The following is a 16,309-nucleotide window of genomic DNA, read 5'->3' on the forward strand; positions in this document are numbered from 1 at the left end:
CTCTCCTCCAACCAGCGTCCCCGGCCGCGTCCCTCCCCCGCCTCCCCCGCCGCCCTCCCCGCGCCGCCGCGGAGTCCGGGCGAGGTGCGCGGGGCGGGCGCCGCAGGGCGTGTCACGAGGTGAGCGGGGCGGGCCGAGCGCGGGCGCGGGGCGCGGCGAGGCTCCCGCACCCCCCGCCGCAGTCGCGGGCCTCTCCCGGAGAAGATGGCGGATCGCGCGGAGATGTTTTCTCTCTCCACCTTCCACTCGCTGTCGCCGCCGGGCTGCAGGTACCCCCTCGGCGCCCGGGCCGGGCGGACCCTCCGCTCCCTGCGCGCCCCCCGACCCCGACCCGGCCCGGACCCCCCGTCCCCGCCGCCGGCGCGGACCCGGCCCCGGCCCCCTGCGGTCCTTGAGCCTCGGCTCGGGCGCCCCACCCCCACCCCGCTCCCACTCCCTCCATCTTCGCCGCGCGTCCCCAGCCTCAGTGACCCCTGGGCCCCGCCGGGATTCGGAGCCGCGCCCGGCCTGGACGGCTGACCTGCCAAGGGTGGAGGCCCCGGGCCGACCCTCTGCGGGGGAGGATGCGGGCGGGATGCGGGCACACCCTCCCAGCGCGGCGTGTCCCGGTGGCCTTGGCCTCTTTCAGTGGACGCCAGACCTGGCCGATAGGGCCCGGCCGGGAGGGAGTGGAAATCAAGCCCGGAGCCCTGCGGGAAGGGACTGGGGTGGGGAGGACGCTGGGCCTCTGGATTTAGGCCTCACTCTGCCGGAGAGGGGGAGACGAACAGGCCAGACTGTCCTCCCAGAGCAGGCGCGACCCCTCCCCATCTGCCGCTGCCGCCGTTGCAGCTCCCCCTCCCCTGCTCTGCAAGACCCTGGCCCCAGGGGCCTGGAGCTGCGAGTGGAGGGAGGAGAGGCTGCTGGCTCTCCAGGGAGGCGGGGTGGGAGGGGTGGGGGCAGGGTTGGCTCCTCCGGGCAGGCCTGGCTCAGATGGGGGAGGGGATCCACAGGAGAGCAGAGCTTGGGGGTCAAGATGATGGCAGGATGTGTTCCGAGAGCTGGGGGCTGTGGAAACCACTGGGCGTAGGAGCTGAGGTCTCCCTCTGCCCCTCCTCAGGGCCAGTTGCCAGGCAGGGAGTCCAGGGTTGGTGGCTCTCTGACCCTGGTCTCCTTTCCAGGCCTCCCCAGGACATAAGCCTGGAAGAATTTGACGACGAAGATCTGTCTGAGATCACTGACGACTGTGGCCTGGGCCTCAGCTACGACTCAGACCACTGTGAGAAGGTGTGGGGAGAGCTGGGGACTCAGACCACTGTGAGAAGGTGGGGGGAGAGCTGGGGACTCAGACCACTGTGAGAAGGTGGGGGGAGAGCTGGGGACACAGACCACTGTGAGAAGGTGGGGGGAGAGCTGGGGACTCAGACCGCTGTGAGAAGGTGGGGGGAGAGCTGGGGACTCAGACCACTGTGAGAAGGTGTGGGGAGAGCTGGGGACTCAGACCGCTGTGAGAAGGTGGGGGGAGAGCTGGGGACTCAGACCGCTGTGAGAAGGTGGTGGAAGAGCTGGAGACACAGACCCAGCTCGAGGGAGGGCCTCATTAGGCTCTTCTTAGCGTGCACTTGGGGTTTTAGGGTGGGTGTGAGCTCAGCCTTGAACCGGGGACTCCTCTGGTGGCTCCTCCCCACTTAACCCTTGAGGTTTCCTTGGTATCAACTCTCTCTTATTCCAACACATTGCAGGCCTCATGCAGGGCCTTCCCCAGCATTCTCCCCGGCCCCATGGGTGGCCAGCCCAGGGCAGGGAGGTGCTCCTTTGCTTTGGGTGCCCTCTGTCCTCAGATCACTCCCAGAAAGATCTAATCCCTGGCAGCTGCCATCACAACCTTGTCCCCTCCGCAGCCCTGTGCCCTCGTCCGCAGCTCCATCTGTCTGTTTCATGTCTCCCTCTGCTGAAATCTTTTCTCGCCCATCTCCTGCTTCTCCTCCTCCCTGTCTCTCCACATTTCTGCTTTCATTTATTGAAGAACATTTCTGAGCAACTGCCATGTGGCAAATACTGGGGGCTTCTGGGTGCTGGGAGTGGAACAGGACAGCTGCTCTCTGGAGCTGCAACTTAGGGGAGAAAGACTTGTAAGGGACAATGGCTGCCCACGTGTCAAGGGCTGCATTCCAACAGGGACATAAGTTCCACGAGGGGGGAGGGAACCCGATCCACACTGAAGGAATCAGGGAGAATTTCCAGAGGAAATGTCAACCATGCCCTGAGGTTAGCAGAGCCAGGCAGATGGGGTAGGTAGGAGGGAATGGAGGAGAGGAAGTGCCAGCATGGGGATTAACTGTGCCAATGGCCCTGGGGTTGGTGCAAAGTTGGTGAATCCTCAGAGTGCAGGCTGTCTCTCCATTTATGCATTTGTTTGATGTTTGCTGAACATCCGCTGAGCCCCAGGTCTTGTTCTTGGGGGTGGGTGCAACAGTGTACAACATGGACATGACCCTGCCCTGGTGGGGCTTGCAACAGACCAAAAACCATGTCCAGTAACTGTAAGTTGTGTTAAAACGCTGCGAAGGGAACACAGTGCTGGTGTCAAATGTGATGGGGTTCTGCAGTTAGATGAGTCTAAAAGTGGGGCCAGGGCTGCTCTGAGAATCCCTGTCATTCAGCTGTAGAGTTTGGGCCCTTCGCAAGAACTGGAGTGATCCCGATGTGTGTTACGCAGAGTTTTAAAACATCGCCCTGTAGACAGAGGGGCAGAGTGAGCTGGAAGGGGCTCTCCTTTGACTGATACTCCCCGATTTCCCTTCTCCTAGCACCTGGGCCCCTGGGCTACTGCTGCCCTCTGGCCCAGCCTTGCTATCTCCCTCCGTCCTGCAGGACAGCCTCTCCCTGGGGCGCTCGGAGCAGCCGCACCCCATCTGCTCCTTCCAGGATGACTTCCAGGAGTTTGAGATGATTGATGACAATGAAGAGGAGGACGATGAGGACGAGGAAGAGGAGGAGGAGGAGGAGGAGGGAGATGGGGAAGGCCAGGAGGGAGGAGACCCTGGCTCAGAGGCACCTGCCCCTGGGCCCCTTATCCCCTCCCCTTCCCTGGAGGAGCCCCACAAGCACCGGCCCACCACGCTCCGTCTGACCACACTGGGGGCCCAGGTGAGTGCCCGGACCCACAGCTCCCTGGAGCTGAGCCTGGGTTCATAGCACCTGGGACTGCAGCCAGCCCTGCTCACCCCCTGGGAGCTGGAGGCCCTCCTCAGGACCGCCGTCCTGTATCTCCACCCCAGGACTCCCTGAACAACAACGGAGGCTTTGACCTGGTGCGTCCGGCCTCCTGGCAGGAGACAGCGCTATGCTCACCCGCCCCGGAGGCCCTCAGAGGTGAGGGGTGGTGGGCCCGCGGGGCACGGGGAAGCGGGGGAGGAGGGGAGGGAGGACGGACTGGCTGCTGGAAGAGGCCTGGGTGGTGCAGAGGGTGACCCCACCTCCCTGCCCAGCAGAGCTCCCGGGCCCCCTCCCTGCCACGGACGCAGGGCCCGGCGGGGCGCAGTCGCCAGGGCGCCCGGGTTGCGACTGCGAAGGGAACCGGCCTGCGGAACCCCCGGCGCCAGGGGGGACTTCGCCCTCCTCAGATCCCGGCATCGAGGCTGACCTGAGAAGCCGCTCGAGCGGCGGCCGCGGGGGACGTCGGAGCAGCCAGGAGCTGTCCTCGCCCGGCTCCGACTCGGAGGACGCGGGCGGCGCGCGCCTGGGGCGCATGATCTCGTCCATCTCGGAGACGGAGCTGGAGCTGAGCAGCGATGGCGGAAGCAGCAGCAGCGGCCGCTCCTCGCACCTCACCAACTCCATCGAGGAGGCCTCGTCGCCCGCCTCGGAGCCGGAGCCCCCGCGCGAACCCCCGCGTCGCCCCGCCTTCCTGCCCGTGGGCCCCGACGACACCAACAGCGAGTACGAGTCGGGGTCGGAGTCGGAGCCGGACCTCAGCGAGGACGCGGACTCGCCCTGGCTGCTCAGCAACCTGGTGAGCCGCATGATCTCCGAGGGCTCCTCGCCCATCCGCTGCCCCGGCCAGTGCCTGTCTCCTGCGCCGCGCCCGCCCGGGGAGCCCGTGTCGCCGTCCGGCGGGGCGGCCCAGGACTCCCAGGACCCCGAGGCGGCCGCAGGGCCCGGCGGCGTGGAGCTGGTGGACATGGAGACGCTGTGCGCGCCGCCGCCGCCCGCGCCCGCCGCGCCTCGACCCGGCCCCGCGCAGCCCGGGCCCTGCCTATTCCTCAGCAACCCCACGCGTGACACCATCACGCCGCTGTGGGCCGCGCCCGGCCGCGCCGCCCGCCCGGGACGAGCCTGCTCCGCCGCCTGCTCCGAGGAGGAGGACGAAGAGGACGACGAGGAAGAGGAGGATGCCGAGGACAGTGCGGGGCCCCCCGGGGGCAGGGGCACGGGCCCCTCGGCGCCGCGGGACGCCTCGCTGGTGTACGACGCGGTCAAGTACACGCTGGTGGTGGATGAGCACACGCAGCTGGAGCTGGTGAGCCTGCGGCGCTGTGCTGGGCTGGGCCACGACAGCGAAGAGGACAGCGGCGGGGAGGCCAGCGAGGAGGAGGCGGGCGCGGCGCTGCTAGGCAGCGGTCAGGTCTCGGGGGACACCTCGCCGGACAGCCCTGACCTCACTTTCTCCAAGAAGTTCCTCAATGTCTTCGTCAACAGCACATCTCGGTCCTCCAGTGAGTGAGAGGTGGGGAAAAGGGGGGTGGCCCAGAGGAACGTGCAGACTCCCTGGCCCCAGTCCCAGGGTCCCCCACAGTGCCCAGGGCCACCTGAGGGTCTGGCCGTGGTCAGGGCTGGGCGCCCTCTCCCACCCAGGACATGGCATGAGGTGGCCTGCTCTGCCTCAGCTCCTTCCCGCTCTTAGGACACCTACACCGGACTGCGGAGGGGACTTGGCCTCTGCCCAAGGCCAGGCCTCTGAGCACTACTCTGACTCTCTGTCTCCCTGTCTTCCCCGCCTCTGTCCTCCCGGGTCTCCCAGGCACCGAGTCCTTTGGCCTTTTCTCCTGTCTGGTCAACGGCGAGGAGCGAGAGCAGACTCACCGGGCTGTGTTCAGGTACGGCCTCCCTCCTTGCTGGCGGTGGCCCCCGCCTCAGTCCGCGTCATCGCAGGACGCCAGCGGACACGACTGTCAATCCCGCCCCCCTCCCCAGTGACCTCTCCCCCCACGGCAGGTTCATCCCGCGGCATCCAGACGAGCTGGAGCTGGATGTGGATGACCCTGTGTTGGTGGAGGCCGAGGAGGACGACTTCTGGTTCCGTGGCTTCAACATGCGCACGGGGGAGCGCGGTGTGTTCCCCGCCTTCTACGCCCACGCGGTGCCCGGCCCTGCCAAGGACCTGCTGGGTGAGGTCCCAACCCCGAGGAGAGGCTTTTCACCCCAGATCCTCCCCTCTGCCCCCGCCTGACCTGGGCCCTCTGTGTCCCCCTCCCCAGGGAGCAAGCGGAGCCCCTGCTGGGTGGAGCGCTTTGACGTGCAGTTCCTGGGCTCTGTGGAGGTGCCCTGCCACCAGGGCAATGGCATCCTGTGTGCAGCCATGCAGAAGGTCAGTGTGGAGGCCGGGCAAGTGCAGGCTGAGGGTCCGCGTGGCGGCCACACCAGCACTGCAGGCTGGCACAGGGCTTGAGGTTCCAAGGTCTGAGGTCTGATTTCCTCCAGGGAGGGTCTGGGGGATGCTGCAGGGGTAGCTTGGGGTGGGTACCCCAGGCCCTGGTTCAGAGGCCTGAGCAGGTGAGTCTAAGGCAGAGCACAGCAGCTGTCCCTCATCACCTCTGGGTCTCTGGGCCACAGATCTTCCAGGTGGCCCCGACTGCCATCAGCCCTTCCTCTTCCCATCTGGAATCAAGACCAGCCCTCACAGCCCCTTCGCTGGGAGCCTTCTACTCATCCACTCACTCAGTGGACGTTTAGTGAGCCCCTGCCCAGGCACCAGTACTGAGACTGAGGCTGGGGGGCAGTAGGGAGCAGGGCAGAGCAGCCCTGCATCTGAGAGCTCCCTCGAGCTCTTGGGGCCAGGCAGTGAAGAGGCCAGGGTGGGTGGGGTCTGTGTTCCTGGCTCCTGAGCCAAGCGCAGCAGCCTGCCTGGAGGAGCAGAAGGAAGATGAAGCAGGCTGACTGCAGAGAGGCGACTGCTCTTCCCGAGCCTGAGGAGTGGCCAAGGCCATACCCCTATGTCTTCCAGAATTGCATCTTGAGGTCCTCGGCATGTGCATCCTCAAACATAAGCTAAAACGAGCAGAGGCGTAGTCCCACCAAGGGGAAAGAAAGGCCCTTGTGGGCTCCTCAAGACCCTCTTCTCCCCCAACTTCTTCTGTAGATTGCCACTGCCCGGAAACTGACCGTCCACCTGCGCCCTCCTGCCTCCTGTGACCTCGAGATCTCTCTTCGGGGGGTCAAGCTGAGTCTGAGCGGAGGAGGGCCCGAGGTGGGAGTGTGGGGGACTGGGGACCGGGGACTGGGGGGTAGGGTTAGGCCACGGAGTCCGACGGCGCCAGGCCTCAGGGGTGTCCGGTAGGCGGGAGGCAGGGGTGGCGCCAGGCCTCAGGGGCGTCCAGCAGGCGGGAGGCGGGGGTGGCGCCAGGCCTCAGGGGTGTCCGGCAGGCTGGAGGCGGGGGTGGCGCCAGGCCTCCTTTGACACAGGGGCTTCTGCCCACCTCTGCTCTAGTTCCAGCGCTGCAGCCATTTCTTCCAGATGAAGAACATCTCCTTCTGTGGCTGCCATCCCCGCAACAGCTGGTGAGAGTCCGACCATCCCGGAGTCCCCCAACCGCCCCCACAAACCCTGAGAGTCCAACCGTCCCCCAAGTCCCCACAGACCCTGAGCCCCCACAAACCCTGAGGGCTGCCCGTACCCAGCCCTGAGAGCTCCACCTGCACCCACTTGGCTCTGTGAGCCGAGCCTGCAGTGGCGCCCGCTCTGAGCTGGACTCAGGAGGCGCGGGTCAGACAGGCTTGCATCTGGTCTGGGTGGAGAGAGGCACACGGGCGAAGGATGTGAGAAGCCTGTGTGGGTGCGGAGGACGCCCGAGTGGGCCTGGGGCTCAGGATGGCCAGCCTGGAAAGACAGCAGGTGACAGGGGTGGGGAGTGGATCTTCCTGGTGGGGTCCAGCTGAGCCAAGGGTGTGGGATGCACTGGTGGGGGGCTATAGACTCTGGGGCCCACGTGTAACGGGAGCAGCTGGAAATGCTGGTGGAGACCTGGACCGTTTTGATTATGCCAAGGAGCTGTACTTAATCTTGCTGGTAATGAGGCCATAGAAAGCTCCTAATGGAAGGAGGTGACACAGTCAGGTTGACGTGCTGGCTCTGGCTGCTGTGCCGACTGCATTGATGCAGGTGCTGCTGGCAGGGGACCTGGTGGCTGCTGAGGTTATACAGGTGCCATGTCCTGAGACCAAGTGTGCAGATGCAAGAGGCATTGAAGAGGTAGTACAGGCAGGACCTAGGTTGACCGGCTGTAGAGGGTGACCTGGAAGAGACCAGGGTGACGTCTCCCTGGGGGATGGTTGTACTGCAGCCCACACACCGAGAGGGGATGCGGGATCAATCACAACACGGTGAGACTGAAGCGGCCGTTGGTCCCATGGGTCTGGAGTTTAGGAGGGAGACCTGGAGGGAAGATACCAGGTCAGAGCAGGTGATCACTGAGACAAGAGGGGAATGGCCAGGCAGAGTGAGGGGAGGAGGGGAGGAGGGGAGGAGGAGGTGCTGGCATAGGAGCAGCAGGCCAAGGGGGGCTGCCAGCTTCCCTCCAGGCACAGGCCCCTGCCCTCTGTGTCCCAGCACCCTGGAGGAAGGAGATCGGGGACGAACCAGAGAGGCAGAGCCAGCCAGAGGCTGGAAAGGACTTGCAGGGAGTTGGAGGAAGCAGGCTCACAGGCAGGCAGGACACAGCAGGGCATGGTGCTGCCAGGACTGAGGCATGGGACAGACGTCAGTGCATCTTGGGGGCCTTGTGGACTCTCCCTGTGGTCGAGAGTGAGGGTGCTGCCTGCTGGAAGATGTGGAGCCCTTTTGTGTCATCCCCGCCGAGTGTGGAGATGGTCTGCTGGGATCCATGCGGAGACACTGCTCAGTGGGGTGGAGAGGTGGGACAGCGTGCAGTGGTGCAGACCAGACAGTGGGGCCAGCTCTGGGGTGGAGAGGTGGGACAGCGTGCAGGGGCGCAGACCAGACAGTGGGGCCAGCTCTGGGGTGGAGAGGTGGGACAGCGTGCAGTGGTGCAGACCAGACAGTGGGGCCAGCTCTGGGGTGGAGAGGTGGGACAGCGTGCAGGGGTGCAGACCAGACAGTGGGGCCAGCTCTGGGGTCACTGGGACAGCGGACGCTGCCAGGAGAGGAAGAATGACCCAAATTTCTCGTCAGAAGGAAACTGGGTGAAGCTCAGGCCTCAGGCTGGACACGGCCCCAGCCAGAATTCCATGAGAGGAAGGTTGGTCAGTCGAGTTTGGGGTTTGGGGTCAAGATGTGGCAGGGGTGTGGGAGTAGGCAGAGGAGCTGCTGCCCTGGCCCAGACCTTCCTAATATTTGTCACCCCAGACCCCCCATCCCCGGTCCCTCGCCATGAGGAGGCACGGAGGAAACCGCGTGAGGTGAACGGTGAACTCGTTTCGTCGTGGCGGTGGTGGTAGGTTAGGAGAGCATGGGGTGTGCCGTGTTGGGATCTGGCATTAGGATGTCTGGTGTTGGGATCACAGATTGTAGCCTTTTCTCCCAGGGCTGCCCAGCCTGCCTGTGTGTCCTAGGCAAGCTCCTGAACCTCTGTGCCTGGCTCTCCATCAGGGCCCTACCTCAGAGGGCTGTCGTGAGGCTTCTGTGAGTTAATCGAAAGGGCTGAGGATGGTGCCTGAGTAATGCAGGAAGCCAGATCTGCGGGTTGGCGCTTATTACCATGATGACTTGAACGCGGCATTTGAGGCGGGCCCTGTGCTCTGTCTGTGGACAGCGTGCGCACACTGTCCTGGCAAGCAGACCATCATGTGGCTTCCCATTTGGTGGAATCGCAAAGCCCCGAAGCCATGGGGAAATGGACGGGTTGGCCAGTTTCAGGGGTGGGGGTGGGGCAGCGTCCTGCTGCAGAACTCTGACTGCCTCTCCCTCTGGACGACGATTTTTGATTTTTGCTAATGTCTGGGATGAGAAGACAGCACAGGTGGAGGAGCTGGGCAGTGACTCCATGAGTGAGGCCCCACAAGGAGCTGCTTTCCAGTGGGAGCGAGGGGTAGACTGGAAGAGGGTTTTACAGACCAGGGGTAACGTCCAGCCCCACCTTGGAGCTGGGCAAGGGGCTGTCAGTCTGCTAGGCCCACAGGAGGAGGCCTGAGTTGGCAGGAGACATGGTCTCCAGTAGCCAGGCAGAGGCCTTGCTCTGTGGTCCTGGGGCAGGCCCTGAATAGGGCCACAGAGGGCGGCAGTGCCAGCTCAGAGAAGGGAGATGTGTCCTCAGCGTGGGCTGGATGCCCCAGTCATGGAATTAACTCAGAGCATGAACTCTTGGTAGGTGCCCAGCCCTGTACTTGGGCTGAAACCAAAAAAAGACAACTTCAGATCTCGAAATTGTGCAACCCCCACACTCCTGTCCCTTACCCTCTCCCCAAGCCCTTTGTTCCTGCCTCGTCTCTCTACATCATTTGTGGGGTGGCCAAGGCTGGGCCAGGGCTCTGACGTGCCCTCCACACTGACTTGCCTGCAGCTATTTCGGCTTCATCACCAAACACCCGCTGCTGAGCCGCTTCGCCTGCCATGTCTTTGTCTCCCAGGAGTCCATGAGGCCGGTGGCGCAGAGTGTGGGGTGAGTGGGGCACCAGGGTGCGGGGCGCAGAGTGGGTGCAGGGGTACGGAGGTGGGGTGCGGAGGCGAGCAGGTGGGGGCAGGAGCCTGGCAGGGGAGGTCTGGGGAAGGAGAACCAGATGTGCTGTGTAGAGAGGGCAGTGGTGGGTGACAGTTTGGGGTCCTGGGCATGGGGTGGGAACAGGCACAGACACATGGCCCAGGCACTCTGGCATGGGTAGGATTGCTGGGCCGGAAGAGCTGAGGGTCACACTTGGGGGTGACATGGCCGTGCCCAGGTCAGGGGTTATGGATGGCTGCGGAGGGAGGAAGGAGGGAGAGCTCAGAGGCACTGTGGAAGGCGGTTTGGGGGTTGAGAACCGGCCCTGAGTGGCTGGTGGAGGACTGTCTTTCCCCAGCCGCGCCTTCCTGGAGTACTACCAAGAGCACCTGGCGTACGCCTGCCCCACGGAGGACATCTACCTGGAGTAGCCCGCCCACCGCTCTGTCTCCTGGCCGTCTGCTCCAGGCGCAGCTGGGGCTGAGGATGTCTCAAGAGGCCACGATGGCTGTGGCAAGGACTGGACTGGGGGGACGTGGGACCTTACGCTTGTGGGGGTCTGCGGGCTGGGAACTCTCGTCCTCGGTCCCCAGGGCGCAGCTGTGGGGGCTGCGGGGGAGTGGAGCCCCTGTGCCCCCGCTTTTCCTCAGATCCGTTCTTTCTCTGTGTTGTCCTCCTCCTTCCCTCCCCAGTCTCCCTTTTCTCTCTCCTGGTGTCTCTGCCCCTCTCTGTGCCTGCAAACCTTATCCTCTACTCTTCACTTTGGGGTCAGAACTTCGGGGGTGTGGAGGAGGTGCGGCTCTAGGGACGGGTAATGTCGGCTTCCAAGTGATGCCCTCCTGCTACTCCCCTGCGATTTGTAAGGGAATTTTAATTTTTATAGTGAATCTCAAGGGATCATCCCATCCTTAACCACAGGGACAAGAGGGGCCCCCTCGCCCCAGCCCCACCCCACATGGAGCTCAGGGGGAAGCAGGGAGGGGTTCCCAAAAGAGCCCTGCGGAGGCTAGGAGTGGTTCTTGATGCTCACCTGAAGCCCCTAGACGCTGCTAGGAGGGGGGGCCCCTCCTGGGCCCCCAATACTCCGCTTGCCGCTGCTAGCGCACCCCTGCAGTCCAGCGTGCATCCGCCCCACGCACGCCCCGTGCTGTGTTCCTGGGCCCTGCCCATGGCCTCAATAAACTCTCTGCTTGGTGTGACATTGGCTGTTTCTAGGGGGTGCTGAGACACGGGGCCAGGAACCCAGGGGCTGCCCATTGTGGTAGGGACAGAGTCCCCAGTGGCGGGGGTGTTGTGGGAATCTCACCCTTTTAGTTCTGTCCGAAATTGTGCCGGGGTCCCTGCGGTGCTGCTCTGGGGCCTCATCTGAGGTGCCGTATCTAGAAGCACCTTTGGGAATTCTCCCCAGATACACTCGAGGAATCCGAGGCTGTGCAATGGGGTGTCCTTTCCACGTGCACGGACTGGGGGCCAGCATGGCTCAGGTCAGTGTGTAGTGGGGGCATGAACTCCTTGAAGAACAATCTGGCCGGGCGCGGTGGCTCACGCTTGTAATCCCAACACTTTGGGAGGCCGAGCCGGGCGGATCACCTGAGGTCAGGAGTTTGAGACCAGCTTGGCCAACATGGTTGAAACCCTGTCTCCACAAAAAATACAAAAATTAGCCAGGTATCCTGGCGCACACCTGTAATCCCAGCTACTCAGGAGGCTAAGGCACGAGAATCACTTGAACCTGGGAGGCGGAGGTTGCAGTGAGCCGAGATCGCACCGCTGTACTCCAGCCTGGGCGACAGAGGGAGACTCCATCTCAAAAAGGAGAAGAAAAACAATCTACTTAGATCTTAAAATGGATATTTAAAAAATTCTCCAGAGAAAGCCAGAAGAAAATAGGTGACTTTTTCACTACGTGCTTAGGTGACTGCAGATGCCCAGCGATGTTCCCTCCCAGGCCCTCCTGGGTGAGCCCGCCTCCCAGGCAGGGGTCCCCATGGCCGGGGTCCCTCTGTCTGAGCCCAGGATTCGTGCATCACCAGGAGGACAACAGTTGAAGGTTCCCTAGTGAGCTAAGGGAAGTATACACAAACTTACTACATACACATTAGAAAGTGCTGTCCGTAAAAAACACGTCTCTACAGAGCCAACAAGCAGAGAAATAGCTGTCCAGCGTTAGGAAGTGCGTCATGATCCAGAGGTTCAGCCCGTGTGCAGTGTACAGACCCGAGGCCCCAGAGGGACCGAGGACGCAGACCAGCGGCACGACGGAAACGCAGAACGTGTATGAGAAAACTTTCCCTACTAATTGAGATAAAGCTGTAAAGAGGCAGATAGCCCCACTGGGTGTGTACGTTTGAAACTTGTTCTCCCTGGGCTAGGGCATTCGGGGTGTGGCCCTCAGTCCCCTGTAGCTGCTGCCTGGAAACCTTTGCCACCCACCCACCTCCTCCCTCTGCTCTTCCACTCAGGTGAGAATTCTCCAAGCCCTTCCCTCCGGCGCCCCCGTCCCGCCCCTGTCCGGCCCGGCCCCGCCCCCCAACGTGTCTTCAGGTCTCTTTCCCTCCAGCCGGCCCTTAGGACGGCTGTTGGACGTGCTCGTGAGTCCTTCACCTGTCTGCCTGCCACCTCTCTGCAGCTCCTCCTCCAATCTCATGGAGAGCTTGGCCGCCCTCCACGCCCCATCCCGGGCTTGGTCGGTTCTGGGGTGTACCTCTCTGGCTTCATCCCTCCCACAGTTTCAAGGGTTTCCCTGTGCTCAGGCCCCTGGCGGCCGCCCCCTGTGCAGACCACTGGGCAGATCCAGCTGACCTCCAGGGGCACTTCCTCGGCTCATCACTGGGCCGGTGCTCTGCAGAATGAGCTGTGAGAGCCACTGTAGCTGGCCAGAGGGTGCCACTCACAGTCACTTCAGACTCACAGGAGCCTTCGCCCCGACCCCTGCATTCATCTGTGTTCTGTTTTATGTGTTTTCCCAGTCACCTGAGCTGCAGGTCTTGGTCACCCCAGACTCCTCCCTCCTGTCACCCTTATCCTCACCCCAGCACCTTTACGTCTGCCCCTGGCTCCATTTCCCCCTCCTCTGCCTGGACCAAACCACCCCGACTTTCCTGGATCTTCGTGCAACAGCTCCGGCCGCTGCCTCACCGCACCTGTAAATCCACTCTCACCCACACCCAGGCCAGGGTTTTTCAACAGAAGCCTCAGCAGATCCCTCTCTCTGGCCAGCTCTGAAGCAGGTCCCTGTTGAACCTCAGCATGACTCGCCCCCACCCCTGCATCCCACTTCCGCTTTGGGAGCCTCTGGGTTCCTGGGCATACCTTCTGCCCTTCCCTGTTTGTCACTGGGTGACCTCCCGTTCTTCTGGGCGCTCCCGGGCCCTGGTCTCGGGCCTTCTGAGGACTTGCTTCTGGCTGCTCTCCTAGTAACAGCTGCTGACTGTGAGCCCAGAGAGCAGGCGTGGCTGTTGACCTTAGGTCCTCCCAGAACCTGGCGGATCGCCTGGCTCGCAGGCAGGAGGCGCTGCATGATGCCTCCAACTTCCGCCAATCTAGCCCAAGGATGGCATCCTAAATAAAACGCGTTCTACAGAAAAGTGTTTATTGCATTCTTCTTTGAAATAATGTAAGCATAAAAGTAATCTGAATATTGACCAATAGGGTTAATTGATTAAGGTATATTTACCTAATTGAAATATTGGGCAGATGTGAAAAAAAGTGCCAATGTTTGTATTTACACAGAAAATTTCTGTTATGCTATTAAGTGAAAATAAATTTCTGGGCACAGTAGCTCATGCTACTGTGTAATCTTAGCAATTTGGGAGGCCGAGGTGGGCAGATCCCTTGAGTCTGGGAGTTCGAGACCAGCCTGAGCAACAAAGTGAAACCCGTATCTCTACAAAAAAAAAAAAAAATAATACAAAAATTATCTAGGTGTGGTGGCCCACACCTGTAGTCTCAGCTACTTGGGTGGGTAAGGGAGGAAGATAGCTTGAGCCTAGGAGGTTGAGGCTGCAGTGAGCCATGATCATGCCACCGCACTCTGGCTGGAAAGAGCAAGACCCTGTAACCATAATGAAAGAAAAGAAGAGAGAGAGAAAGAGAGAGAGACGAAAGGAAAGAAGAGAAAGAGAAAGAAAAAAAGAAAGAGAAAGAAAGAAAGAAAATAGGCAGGGTCATATGTAGCATGCTAGAAACTATGTGTTGAAAAATGCTGAAAGGAAACACAAAAAATGTTAAAATTCATCTTTGGCCGGGCGCGGTGGCTCACGCCTGTAATCCCAGCACTTTGGGAGGCCGAGGCAGGCGGATCACGAGGTCAGGAGATCAAGACCATCCTGGCTAACACAGTGAAACCCAATCTCTACTAAAAATGCAAAAAATTAGCCGGGTGTGGTGGCGGGTGCCTGTAGTCCCAGCTACTCGGGAGGCTGAGACAGGAGAATGGCGTGAACCTGGGAGGCAGAGCTTGCAGTGAGCTGAGATGGTGCCACTGCACTCCAGCCTGAGCGACAGAGCAAGACTCTGTCTCAAAAAAAAAAACAAAAACAAAAACAAAAAAAAACACCTAATTTTTGCTGAAGTTGAGCTAAGGGTGTTTCTCTTCCTTTTTTTCCTGCAGCAAATATGTCTTAATTTTTTGAAGTATTATTTGCTACTTATTAGAGACCTCCAAGTGCAAATAGAAATATCCACAGAAAAACTAAAGATAAATAAGTTAAGATAAATGAATCAAACTCAAACAAAAAAGTTATTTTGGCTACAATAAAAATACCACCCCAAAAGATTATCATAAGGCTTAAATGAATCTGCCAGTCAGACAGGCCAAGGGTAGTGCTTGAGTAAGTTATTATTTTTATAAACACTATAAAAGTAGGATTTCCCTGTTTTAAAAAATATTACTTTCCCTGGCCGGGCATGATGGCTCGCGCCTGTAATCCCAGCACTTTGGGAGGACGAGGCGGGTGGATCACCAGGTCAGGAGATCGAGACCATCCTGGCTAACACGGTGAAACCGCGTCTCTACTAAAAATACAAAAACAAAATTCGCTGGGCATGGTGGCGGGCGCCTGTGGTCCCGGCTACTCGGGAAGCTGAGGCAGGAGAGTGGCATGAACCCGGGAGGCGGAGCTTGCAGTGAGCGGAGACCGCACCACTGCACTCCAGCTTGGGCGACAGAGTGAGACTCCGTCTAAAAGAAAAAAAAAAAAATTACTTTCCCTATAAAGAGTAACACATATAATTATAGACATTTTGGAGACGGCAGATGATAGAAGAAAGGCTAAAATCAACTGTATTTTTACAACCCAGAGATAACTGTTTCTAATATTTTGGTGTATTTTTTCCAGTCTCCTTTCCACATGAGGGTTGAAGGCAGAGGGAGGTTGGGGGAATCGAGAAGAATTTAAGGCAAAAGATAAAAGCAAAATAGCAGAGGTTGTTGAAGGCATACCTTGGAGATTTTGCAGGTTTGGTTCTAGACCACCACAATAAAACTAAGATTGCAAAAGTGAGCCACACAAATTTTCTGTTTCCCAGTGTTTATAAAAGTTATGTTGGCCAGGAGTGGTGGCTCATGCCTGTAATCTCAGCACTTTGGGAGGCCAACGCAAGCGGATCGCTTGAGCCCAGGAGTTTAAGACTAGCAGGTACAACATAAAAAAACCTGGTCTGTATATATATTGTATACATGTATATTTCATAGATGTACATGTATATAAGATATAGATATACATGTATATAATATATATAAATACATGTATATTGTGTGTGTGTGTGTGTGTATACATATATATATATTAGCCGGGTGTGGTGGCATGTGCCTGTAGTCCCAGCTATTCAGGAAGCTGAGGTGAGAGAATTGCTTGGGCTTGGGAGGTTGAGGCTGCAGTGAGCTGTAATCACACCACTGCACTCCAGCGTGGATGACAGAGTGAGAACTTGTCTCAAAAAAAAAAATTATGTTTCCACTATACTGTAGTCTATTGAATGTGCAATAGTTTTTAAAGTACATACCTTAATTTGAAAATACCTTATTGAGGCTGGGCACGGTGCCTCACAACTGTAATCCCAGCGCTTTCGGAGACCAAGGTGGGTGGATCACCTGAAGTCAGGAGTTCGAGACCAGCCTGGCCAACATGGTGAAACCCCATCTCTACTAAAAATACAAAAAAAAAAAAAAAAAAAAATAGCCAGATGTGGTGGCAGGCGCCTGTAATCCCAGCTACTTGGGAGGCTGAGGCAGGAGAATTGCTTGAACCCGGGAGACAGAGGTTGCAGTGAGCCAAGATCGCGCCATTGCACTCCAGCCTGGGCAAAAAGAGCAAAACTCCATCTCAAAAAAAATGAAATAAAATAGGGCTGGGCTTGGTGGCTCACGCCTGTAATCCCAGCAATTTGGGAGGCCAAGGCGGGTGGATCACGAGGTCAGGAGATTGAGACCATCCTGGCCAACATGATGAAGC

At 59.6% G+C, this 16,309-nt stretch overlaps 1 protein-coding gene across 4 annotated transcripts; it reads left to right on the forward strand.

Annotated features, from left to right (window-relative positions):
* Nucleotides 1-133: 133 nt before the first annotated feature.
* On the forward strand, nt 134-13,739 carry MAPK8IP2 (mitogen-activated protein kinase 8 interacting protein 2). Of its 4 annotated transcripts, none has more exons than XM_054543921.2 (12): nt 134-269; nt 1,161-1,266; nt 2,854-3,129; nt 3,261-3,354; nt 3,471-4,697; nt 5,003-5,078; nt 5,197-5,369; nt 5,460-5,569; nt 6,341-6,448; nt 6,689-6,759; nt 9,717-9,815; nt 10,213-13,739. In XM_054543921.2, the coding sequence occupies exons 1-12, from the start codon at nt 205-207 to the stop codon at nt 10,283-10,285; spliced, it is 2,478 nt and encodes an 825-aa protein (XP_054399896.1). In that variant the 5' UTR covers nt 134-204; the 3' UTR covers nt 10,286-13,739. The 4 variants fall into 4 exon arrangements, with proteins under 4 accessions (XP_054399896.1, XP_002831360.4, XP_054399898.1 ...); XM_002831314.5 differs by having other exon boundaries at nt 3,474-4,697; XM_054543923.2 differs by lacking the exon at nt 134-269 and having other exon boundaries at nt 1,159-1,258.
* The last annotated feature ends 2,570 nt before the right edge of the window (nt 13,740-16,309 follow it).

The sequence above is a fragment of the Pongo abelii genome, chromosome 23 (assembly GCF_028885655.2).
Source record: "Pongo abelii isolate AG06213 chromosome 23, NHGRI_mPonAbe1-v2.0_pri, whole genome shotgun sequence".
Lineage (NCBI taxonomy): Eukaryota > Metazoa > Chordata > Mammalia > Primates > Hominidae > Pongo > Pongo abelii.